The following is a 12,054-nucleotide window of genomic DNA, read 5'->3' as shown; positions in this document are numbered from 1 at the left end:
CATAACTCACTGCCTAACCACCATACTGCTATACATCATTGGAGAAAATAACTAGCTAGCCATGACTGCTTACTGAAACTTTAGTAAAAATGTCACACTGTACATTGTTCGAATCACGTTGGTTAGAGCTGTCGTAAATGACGTTACGCAGGGGGTGGAGTAATAACTTCTGCAAATATTAAATTATAAAAGCTCATTTACAAGTACACCAGAAAGCCATTTATTATGAGAAAGCTGCTGAAGACAGGAAAGCTGCTTTCACTGTGTTGTGACAGAATATATTACATTAACAGTGACATTTTTTTTTTATATTTAAAGATTAAAAGTTGCACTTTTACTCAGCCACCAAAGTGAACAAAACCATCCAATGTTTTGATAGAATACCTTCACATTCCAGCTCAGTTAAACCTGTTTTCACACTTGAACATTTCCATTAAATTCTTCTGCAGTTTGTGAATGCATGTACAGTAAGTATATGTGTTAGAGAAAGAGAGAGGGACAAAGAGAATTCTTTTCTTTTTTCTGAGGTCAAGCTAGCAGTGAACACTTATAATTTTGTCTCATTCAACACTCAACAGAAGAGTCTCAGAAAGAGAGAGATGGAGAAAAGGGGGATGGTGTTTAGTCAGGTAATCCTTTACTATAATAAAATGGGTCACTTCCATTCTAAACCTGATTCATTCTCTCACTCAGTGTCTCCTGTCCTTTTCACTCTTAATTCCACACTCCTTTCATCTTGAAGATTCAAATAGTCATAAGAAAGATTAACGGCAGGAGGGAAAAGCTGCTTTTTTGATGATGGCATTTGCAGGATAAACAAAAGATTTCAACAGCAGCTAACACTAAACTCATCCTTCCTTTGATCCCAATTTACAGAATTCCCTTCTTTCATTTCTCTCTTTCACTCTTGTTTTCTTTCATTCAGAACTCTTAACTTTATATTAGCTACAGTTGTGCTGCTCTGGCTTGTGTTACTTCTGTTCTTGAGCTTTCATATCATACAAGCTGGCAAAACATAACCCTTAAAACCTCCCACCAGCCAAAAAAGAAGAGAGATGGCTGGAAGAAATTCTCATAAAAGTGGAAATGCCCAGCTGATGTTTCCGAGCTGTTGAGAATGATGGGAGTTCTGGCAGTGTTACGGAAGAGGAATATATCTTCCCAGTTCGTACTTCAGTTGCTTTTTAACCTTTTGAATGAACTCATCTTCAAGTTTGCTCAGCCAGTAATTTAGCTGGCGTTCTCACTGAACATTTGTATCATTCTCGTTCTTTTTTTCCTGGCTGTTGCGATTAGGAATTTAATGGAATAGTTAAAAAAAAAAAATAATAAATCATCATTTAGGGTTTTTGTTGTTGTTCCAAACACTTTTTCCTTACGTTCTTTCCACAAAGAATATGTTTGGCAGAATCGCCATTCATTCATTTTATTATTATTTATTTCTTTTTCTTCATAAAATGGAAGTTGATAGTGATTGAGTCTATCATTCTGAATAACATAATCTCTGCACATTTTAGACAGAAGAAAGTAACCGTTACAAATTAACAGCAAACTTCCACACACCACACCACCTGCAGAGCAACATTGGGTAAACACTGCCACGGGTACCAGGGGTCTTGTTTTTGACACACACACACACACACACACACACACACACACACACACACACACACACACACACACACACACACACACACACAGATGCAGACATGCACACAGACAGACATACAGGTCAACACAGGCACTGGATGAGGTCATTTATGAAGCCCAGAAGAACATAAATAAACACACATGCACACATATGCACATGTGAAAACAGTGTATATTCATCTTTGGATGTTGCAGGTTAAAGCCAAAATCCCCCTGTGGAGCCAAGTGTTACTTTTCCGCTTGACTTGATTCCTGCATCCGCTCTCACGGACCTTGAAAGCACACACACACATCCCAGGGACCCACATACACAAAACACACAGCTATTTCAACACAGGGTGACTCATTCTACAAACACACACCAAGACACACATACACCCTGACTGGAGCAGTTTCTGGTAGGTTTCACAGTCTGGTAGGTGTTTTAAAGAGCGCGTGTTTTGTAGAGGAAGCTGTGGAATGTTGTGCTGTGTTTATTTTAATAGTGGGACAGATTAGGGAAAATGAAGGGAGAAAGAGAGAGAGAGCATTTTTTTATGTACATCAACTACAGCAGTTGTTGCCGACTGACATATATTTTTTATACAAACAGGCCAACGACAGTTGCAGATTTTCAAGTTCATCTGGTCGTCTCTGATTTGCATCCCCTTTGGCTGTCTGAGGGACTCTGTTCCCACAAAGCAGACAATTTCAGAATTCATCTGTGCTGTGAACCGTCATTAACACTGTTTATCATAAATAAATGTTGGACCGCAATAACCTCACAGTGTCCGACACTCAGTATGGGTTCAACATATGAGGGGAAAACGTATAGACGTAAATATTATGAGATACTGCTTATCTGATTTATTATGAGACATGGTTTATGCCATATATCTTTTACTTGTAAACAAACCCTACCCTGTCAAATTTACACATGCGCACTCACTCTCAGACATGCATGCAAATACTTCTGTAGCATTTGCCATTTTTCTGCAATCTTCAACAGTCAAATTTTATTTTTTATGTATTTTAAATTGTTTTTGTTTAATTTAAATAATGCTGCCTGATGTGTGCAAAACAAGGTCATGCTGTGTCCAATGGAGTATGTCACACTAATACTGTATTAATAATTTAACATCTTTACTCTCTCTGACTGCAAACTTGCAAATGTAAATGATTCTTCAGTGTGCCTGTTTTCTTTCTTTCTTCTTCTTCTTTTTTTGTCTTTTTTCCTCAGACTCCCATGTCAATACAGTGCTCAAATTACCTCAACAATCCTCCCGTATGAACCGACTGCCATATTAGTTATGTCAGTGTTTTTTTCGTTGTTTTTTTTTATAAATGTTTTTATTTAAGGCTTGGTGCTAGTCATTGAACTGCAGCGATTTTTAATTAAGAATTTAATTACCAATAATGCAGTTTATCAGCCGCTCTTAATTAATTTACAAAGACAGAGAAAAATCTGATAATTACGGAACACATATTCTTCACAGACAAAAGTGCCTTTTGTTAAGGTGGCTGATAAGAAAAGATATTGTCTTCTATAAAAAGAAATGTCCCTTTTCTCACAAAACAAATTATAATAATATATATATATATATATATATATATATATATATATATATATATATATATATATATTTCAATAAGTACAATGATTACACTGTATATGTATGTATATATATTTATATACACTGTGTAATCATTGTAATTATTGAAATTAATCATTGAAGCTAAACAATGTTTCTGCATTGTTGGAATGAGCACAGTTTTTCAGTTTTGATTCTGTTTGTATTTCATTATTTTAATATATTTTAACTGCAATAAACTACAATTCACTCAAACTGATAATAACTCTATTATTGCATCTTTGAAATTTAATAAAATCTCTGAAAGTTCAAACAATTCCCTGAAAGTTTGCTGGTCATGATGGTGGTAAAAAGATAAATGGTGAATTAAGACTGAAACTTCTGGTAACAATGTAAATCACACTTCAGTGAGAGCAGCATATGGGTGGTGTGTGTGTGTGTGTGTGTGTGTGTGTGTGTGTGGGTGACCATCTGCTTCTATTTATGAGTGCAATGCCTATTCCTCATCAATGAGAGATCAAAGGGGACGCCCCTTTTCAGTACAAACCAATAATAGCACTGATCTGTGGCAGAAGCAGAATGCACTCTGCCATTTCAGTCAGCAACAGAACGCTTGCACACTCTCAAATTCAACTTCACACTTAAGAGACATTTTGATTACCCCTATTCCCTATTATTATCTACCCTTTTCTTTCTCTCTCTGAAACATTAATGTCAAACCAGGAAATGACCCATAACCATCTTCACCTAGTAAAACATCCCATCCTGATCCCTCTGTCTCCAGATCTCTGAAACTTCCTTATAGGGAAGCTTTTTAAAATCATCCAAAAATGAAGAGAGCCTCCTTCAAGAGAGAGAGAGTGGAAGAAAGGATTAGGGTGAAAAAAAAAAATATGTTTGAGCATGAACAGCAAAGCATGCACATTGGGAGAGCTCCAAAAGAGGGCCAGCCAAGAAAGAAATTAAAGTACAGTGATTATCGGGACCCAAAATTAAAAGCAGAAGGTTTTGGACTAATAAACATTTGAAACGCACCACAGGGCCCCCGTCATCATTTATTACTCCACCATCTCCCATTAATGTGCTTTTTTTCTCACCGTTTCTTCATTTTTCTTCATCGATTCCCAGGATGTTTTAGGTAGATTTCATTAATTCTTGCTGGCAGGGCTTAATGAAAGGTTGCTGGCTCTCTCAATCCCTTCCGCTTTGGATGTTCTGATCCGGTGTTTTCTTACGGCCTCTTAATGCCTGTATTGTAGTTATCAGTAACTCTTGACATATCACAGGCCAACGCAGAGTGGTCATCAATTAACCAACACCCCCACAGTGTCCCGTCCTGACCTCTCAGTGCTGCTCTTAAGCTTATCAGCTCCCTAAACAAGCCCGCCCCTCCTCGATTACACACACACTAACATATACTGTACACTTACACACACTTTGTTTTAATCATAGGGACTTTCCATTGACGTCTATTGATTTTATATTGAGTTTATGATATTTTCTGTCCCGTAACCATACCCTCACAGACACCATTTTACATTTTACATTTTCATTAAGACTTTATTTAGTATGTATCTTTTATTTTTATTTTCACAAAAATTTGTCTTTGGTATATTTGGTCCCCACAATGAAGGCTCTATTAAGTCAAAATCTCCAGGAAGTTCTCTACTCAATTACACACAAAAAGGAGGGAAAAGGGAGTAACTCTCACGCTGTCTAACGAAAGGAGACACACTCATGCTGTCTCACGACAGTCCAGAAGGTGTAGAGGGATTTTTGAATCCTGGGAAGAATAAGTGTGAGGTTTATTTGGCCGGTAGTTTACACGTTTTTAAAATTCTCTCTCTCTCTCCCCCCCCCCTTCCTATCCCTCTGTTCCCTTTCTCTTGCTCCCCAGGTAGACAGCAGTAAGCTCACAGTTGGGCGGAGTCTGTGACGAGCGAGTGCTCCAGTTGGTTGCCGTGTTGCGTTTCACTGCGTCATGCGGGCAGGATGGATGTGAAAGAACGCAGGCCCTACTGCTCACTGACCAAGAGCAGGAGAGAAAAAGAGCGCCGCTACATGGGCTCGTCCGGAGACAGCGAGGACTGCCGCGTGCCCACCCAGAAGTCTTACAGCTCCAGCGAGACACTCAAGGCCTTCGATCACGATTCCTCACGTTTGCTGTACGGAGGCCACGTCAAAGAAATGGTCCACCGAGAGGCAGACGAGTATAGCCGCCAAGGTGAGTCACCTGTGCCCCTCATACCTCGGAGAAGCAATTGTTACTTCACCCAGCACACATGTCACATGTAGTACAGCTTTAGACTGCGTTCAAGAAAAAAGAGAAACATGTAGCTGCTGCTTTTAAGAAGTACGCATTGAAGTATGCGCATAATGCATTTTTGGATGGATCACATTCAATTTATGATATGTGGCATGCATAATCATAATTATACATAATAACAGTAAATTGAATTTGGGTTGGAACAAGTGCATGTTTTCTCTTCAAAATCCTTTATTTATTTTTGATTGGGAAATGAAGCAGATTCAAAACAGATTTGACAGATTTACACACACAAACTTAATTTGCTACTGAAATAAAACGTTGCCTCTCATTAGCCCTGTGCAAACCCCTGGACCCGCTCTTTCATTTTCACTTCTGAAATGTTCCTTATAACATTTGCCCAAATGCCCCATTGGCAATAATGAATGGCACCATAAAAAAATAAACAACATTATTGCGCTGTTCTGAAGTTAGCAATGTGTCCCGGTTGGCCACAGTTAGTTTTATTACTAATTATGAGCGCAGAGGGTGCGCAACCATTCATACAACCCTTGATTTTATAAACTCCCTCACAGTCATTGAGTTCTCTCTTTGTTTGGTTCCTCTTCCATTTAAGGCTTCATCAAAATTTACACCAGGAAAGGTGAGTGTTGCACTGTAGATTTAGAGCAAATGTAGATTTGGATCAAATGTGTCCTCCCTGGGTGTTGTGAAAGAAATTAACCCTCCGTATTTGTGTGCCCTTAACGTAAGTGTTGTGTTAAGCTGAAGGTCAGCCTAGCTGTTATCAGTCAGTGGAGTGCTGGAGGCTGTGTCTGTTGAGTGTGTTTATTTTAGAAAGCACAGGAAGTGACACCAGATTACAGCAGGGGGTAAAGGAGCAGCCTGCCTCAAACCATTATGCAGGTTAGCTCACTCTATCATGGAGAGAAAGAGCGAGCGAGTGAGAGAGAGAGAGAGAGAGAGAGAGACACTCCCTTTAAGAGCAAAGGCACTCGCAGATGTAGTGCGGTTAAGCTCTTGAGACTGCACTCTGGTCTTAACATGGTCTTCAACACTCTTTCCATAATTACCCATGTAGCAGACATCACCTAGCTCAGCCTCTTGCTCTAACCTTAGCACGCACATTGTTCGTCATGTGAAATATTTTTTGCCTTAAGTCCATAGCAAATATGATACCCGAAGAATTACTTTGTGAAATATAATGGACCAGGCAAGCAAAGTGAAATTGTTAATTAGCCATTACACAACAATGGCAGAATGAAATGACTGAGATCTGAAATATTGTAGCCTTGCTGGGAAGTGCTGCATGTCGTACAGTTCTATTACAAAGTTCCATAAAGGTCATTACCAGTTCATTGATTGCTTTCAAACTCAAATTAACACATCATAAATATTTGAGCAGAAAAGCCATAATTGCTCCATTATCTTATCCTGTACAATTGCATCTACACTAATTGGTGTTCATTTGGAATTTATATGATTTTAATTGAACTTCAGTGGAACCCTGATTATTTCTGTAGTTAATAGCCCTTATTAATTCCTGTTAATGCAGGGGACCAGCGATTTCCTTTTTTTATTTCTTTTTCCTCCTTGTACTCATTGTAAATGTGCAGCTTTTTGCAGTGATTGTTGTGACATGGAATTTTGTGACTCAATAAGGCTTTCATGTGTAAATGACTTAACAATTATTTTTTAACTTAATATCAAATTTGTGTTAAACGATTATAATAGTTTTAAAATCACTTGATGTAATTCTTGATCCTACATAGGGTAGATACATTTATTTGTATCTAAGTTTTACTGTTACAGTAAAAACTTACTGTGGCATTTTGAAAATAATTAGGAATTATATGTTATACAGTGCTTTTTAAAGAGCCTAAATCATAAAAATGTATAAGGATCTGCTAGTAAACGACTAAATAAATGATCCGTTCTATGGCCCAATATATTTTCACAATATATATATATATGGTTTGCAGTAAATGTGAGGAAAGGCTTTCTTTTTTTTTTTTTTCTCTCCGACACTGCGGTTTTTAAGGCCTCTGTGTTTTTCGAGCTGTGCACACGTATTACCATGGCAGATAAGCTCCCTCCGTGGAATGCAGTCTGCTCCACAGACTAATTCTACTAAATGCAGAGTTTGGAAATCATTAGATCCAGACAAAAAGAACGGGAAATTAATTATAAGTTGTAACGCCTGCAGAAGTTTTAAAGCCTTTTAAAAATGTCTAACATGAAGTCGATATTTGAAACTTTACATTTAAGGATAATAACAGATATATAAAAATTTCTATTCATTTTAAGTTTGTTATTTTTAATCATTGTGGGTTTATTTATTTATTTATTTGTATTCCTCTGTTTTATTCTGTGTGTTTGGGAAGCATGTGTTTTAAATAATTAGAATCAAAACAATCTTTACAATGCCTTCATTCTAGCACACTGTTTTAAAATTGGCCTCTTCCCTTACATTCCCTGTAGCACATTGTTTTTTCTGTTTCATTGCATTTATATGTTGCATATGTAAAGTGTGATTATCTTAACACACTAAGTACCAGGAAAATAACACTTCTTTTCTTTCTTTTTTTTTTTTACAATGTTAAAAACAGAGTGCAAAAAATATATTTCTTCGTAACTGCAAAATTATAACATACTATTGTTTAAAATAATGCTGACAATGAGCATTATCTAAAGTATTTTTATTATTAGCATTTGTATTGTTTTATGTAATGCAATATTGCAATAAAGTAAATTAGTAGTATATATCAATATTTAATATGACAACACAACAAGCTTTTTCTAATTGAATGAGATTGTTATTTTAAGATATCTTTTACTATGACATTCTATGTGTAGAAGTTATTACTGTTGTTTCACAATGCAGATTTAAAGTTCTAAAACTACCATTCAGACTGCCAAGATACTATTGCATGATGAAGCTATTTTTTAAACTTACCCCACACATTCCCCCTTGTAGTTTGTTTGTGTCTGTGACATTTTTGTCTGAAACTTCACCTACTCTCTATCTGTAAGCTCAAATATATTAATGTGAAACTGATTAGATTGTTAATTGTGAAGCTTAAGACAGCATTATGTTACAAGTGTTTGTTTTTTTCTTTTGTCACTTCCATAAATGACACAAATAAAGTCTTACAATAAGCTATCTGACATTTTGATTACAGAAAATCAGCTATATCTAGTCATTTTTTCAGTCTTGACATGACAGGGATATAAATAATCTTTCATTTCAGTAGCAGTTTGCCCCTCGGTATGGGACTTTGCACAGCCCTAGAGACTGCAGTCAGTTCATTAAAAACATTTTAAAGAGCGTGTAAATGGCTGTTTAGACGTGTTGCCGATGTGTTTCCTCTAAAAGCTAATTGCTGCAGTTTATCTGCATCCTTCCAAAATACACGTAAGAAGGTGCACAGTGAAAAAACATCATCAGTCTCGCTGTGAAACATATTTTTCAAGCTCACTTAGCACAACCAGACTTGCCAAGGAACGTACGTGGTGCTGAAGGATAATAATTAGTCAAGTGACTGCCCACCTTTCTCAGCTAGAATACTTGTTTTGGGTCTGTTTGTTGATCTGTGTTTTGCGAGGGGATAAAGTTTTCTGCCACACAGACCAAGAAAATGAACTCTTAAGGAATATGATGTATGTATGTGTTTTATAGTTCCCTTGTGGGAAATAGGAGTGCATTAACAGCTAGATAAAAACACTACAGTCCACAGAAAGTGCCAAATATATAACAATAAATACAGGGTATTAGAAGGTATACATTACAAGCAAGGTACAAAATTTACACAATATACACAGAATAGTAAGCATTATAGACAAGAGTAAACTTTATATGACAATTTACACAAAAAGCCCATTGGTCTGAGAAATGAATATAGTAGATATTCTGTTATGACAGTACCATGCTTGCCTCAATTTGATCAGGTTTCTTTGCTAATTTTCCCCTTCATTTTTCACATAGATCTTTTAAATGACACTTTGTCACCTCCCTCCTGTGTCCTTTTGAAATGTCACCCACATTTCTGTGCTCGCTGCAATGCCACCTAGTGTGTGTCACGTCTGCTTTTTCATTTGTCAGTGTGTTAGAGCTAGTATAGATGTCATATTCATTCAGCCAACAGAAATGTAACTAACTTACTTTTACAGTATTTGGTTGCAAAAACCGATCACTACTTTTAGACCTTTTTTTCTGTGCAATTTTTTTGGCTTTGCAGAGCAGACTGATAACTCTGCAGTTTATCTGACCACCTGATGAGACTTGATAGTTCCACACATAGGGTGTTAGCTTGCCTTCTTTATAGTCTGCATATGAGTGTGGGGGGACGGCATGTTTAGGTTACAAATGGGTAATTACAAGGGTATTATGCTATAAATGTGGTTTATTAGGATGTCTATATGTCTAGTGTCCCCATAATTTAAATAGCTTAAACAAATATATTAAATACTGTTTTATTGAAAATAAAAATATGCAGAAAGTTTTCTGTGAGGATTAGGGGTTGTGTTATCTATATAAAATCTATAGTTTGTACAGTATTTGTACATATCATGTCTATGGAAAGTCCTCATAATGATAGGTAGACCAACGTGTGTGTGTGTGTGTGTGTGTGTGTGTGTGTGTGTGTGTGTGTGTGTGTGTGTGTGTGTGTGTGTGTGTGTGTGTGTTAAGAGGAGGAGTGTTTACAGAAGCTCTGCTTTCTGTCTGTGTTTTGGGTCAGTTGATACAATCTCACAAGCTAAAAAGAGAGAGAGAGAAAAAAAGATAGATTGTGCTATCAATTTACAGCTTTATTTTTCTTTTCTCTTTCCTTTTCTTTGGAGCTGTGGATCTTTTCATTGCCCAACACTCCCCAAATGGCTCCCCAGATGCCAGCAAGTCCCATTTACCTGTCAGTTTGTGTTTTACCAGTGCTCTATGGTGTCACGAACCCCGCTCCCTCGCTCCGCCCCCTACGCTCTTTTTCCTCCCTCGGGCTTCCACGCCCGTTTTGCTCGTTCGAGCTTGCACGCTCGTTTTTGCTCCTACGAGCTCACATGCTCGTAGACTATCTCACATGCTCGTAGACTATCCCCGGGCACACATGCACTCCGCGAGCATACTCGCTCGCTTCCCGCTCTCATCCAGAACATTATGACCACCTGCACTCATCCCAATCACCACGTCATTGTTTACACCTGCACTCGCGTCATCTGCACTCCTGTTCATTGTTTACACCTGCACTCGTCACTATATATTCCACACGCATTCGTTTCTCCAGTGTTGGTTATTGTGTTTAGTTTCCCGTATCTTTGCCCCCCGCTAGTCTCGTCTAGTTCTGACCTCCTCTTGTTTACCGCTTAGCTTGCCAGCTCCTCTTGTTCCCCTGTCTTTTGCTCCCTCTAGTCCCCTCTAGTTTGCATATTGATTCCCGGCTTCAACCTCCCCACTCTCGTTGACCACTCTCTCCCGGATTTCACCCTTTACTCGACTTTGTTTCCCCGGCTTTTGACCCTACGCTACCCTGACCATTCTCCCTCTGGATTTTACGTGCTGTACTTTTGTTTGCCTGAAAATAAACGCAGTTTTGACATACATTGTGACTGTCTCATCTTGTGTGTGTGTGTGCGGGTTACAAAATAACCAACCTCACCGTAGACAGTCACAATGCGTCACGCGGAGGATTCACGCAGCTCACTAGAGCGGATTGTCGCGGCGCGTTCTGTGCGCGGAATTGCAGCTGGGAGAGATGACCAAGCGCTCGCGGCCCAGGGGCAGCAGGTATGTGCTATGTCTGATTTTTTTCACCCTGTTTCACCTGTGTCTGCCCCTGAGCCCGTTGATGCTCTCTATGCATCTCGCGGCGCCGTATACTCTCCATCCCGGAGAGGTTTTATGGCTCTTCTGACGCTAACCAAGGGTTTTTCATGCAAGGCAGCGGTTGTGTAACTCATAACCCCGCCCTTGACATTATGGAGCCATCAGCCCGACTCTTGGTTTTGCGCCAGGGGAGCCAACCCTTGGAGGCTTATGTGACTGATTTTTGTGCCCTGGCCAACCAGGTGAATTTTGATGAGGTGGCTCTGAAAGACATTTTTCAATTTGGACTGAATGAGCCAGCCTCATCATTTATGCCTGGTGGTCGCTGCTCTCTCAACCTGGCTCAGTTTATTGACCTCGCCCTACTGTGCGCTGGTTCCTCGTTTACTGTGGGGGAGGCAGACACTGAACCAGCGCTCCAAACCACGGCCCCCGTCTCGAAGCCTACCACGGCCCCCGTCTCGAAGCCTGACACGGCCCCCGTCTCGAAGCCTGACACGGCCCTAGCCCCGAAGCCTGACACGGCCCTAGCCCCGAAGCCTGACACGGCCCTAGCCCCGAAGCCTGACATGGCCCCAGTCCCGAGGCCTGTCACGGCCCCAGTCCCGAAGCCTGACACGGCCCCAGTCACGAAGCCTGACACGGCCCCAGTCCCGAGGCCTGTCACGGCCCCAGTCTCGAAGCCTGGCAGGGCCAACGTGCCAGCGCTCATGCCCGCCACGGCCAACGAGCCAGCGCCCATGCCGGCC

The 12,054-nt window shown here is 39.6% G+C and overlaps 1 protein-coding gene across 5 annotated transcripts in view; it reads left to right on the top strand.

The window, feature by feature from the left end:
* Nucleotides 1-12,054, top strand: part of LOC127651383 (teneurin-3-like) — a 348,816-nt gene that overhangs the window by 83,725 nt on the left and 253,037 nt on the right. For all 5 annotated transcript variants that reach the window (XM_052137168.1, XM_052137167.1, XM_052137166.1 and 2 more), the window contains exon 2: nucleotides 5,119-5,445. In XM_052137168.1, coding sequence (XP_051993128.1) covers nucleotides 5,214-5,445 — 232 coding nt within the window. In that variant the 5' untranslated portion in view covers nucleotides 5,119-5,213. The remainder of the gene's footprint in view (nucleotides 1-5,118; nucleotides 5,446-12,054) is intronic.

The sequence above is a fragment of the Xyrauchen texanus genome, chromosome 11, assembly GCF_025860055.1.
Source record: "Xyrauchen texanus isolate HMW12.3.18 chromosome 11, RBS_HiC_50CHRs, whole genome shotgun sequence".
NCBI classification, from domain to species: Eukaryota; Metazoa; Chordata; class Actinopteri; order Cypriniformes; family Catostomidae; genus Xyrauchen; species Xyrauchen texanus.
Note: the sequence above shows the minus strand (reverse complement) of the source record. Positions and strands in the feature narration are given on the sequence as shown.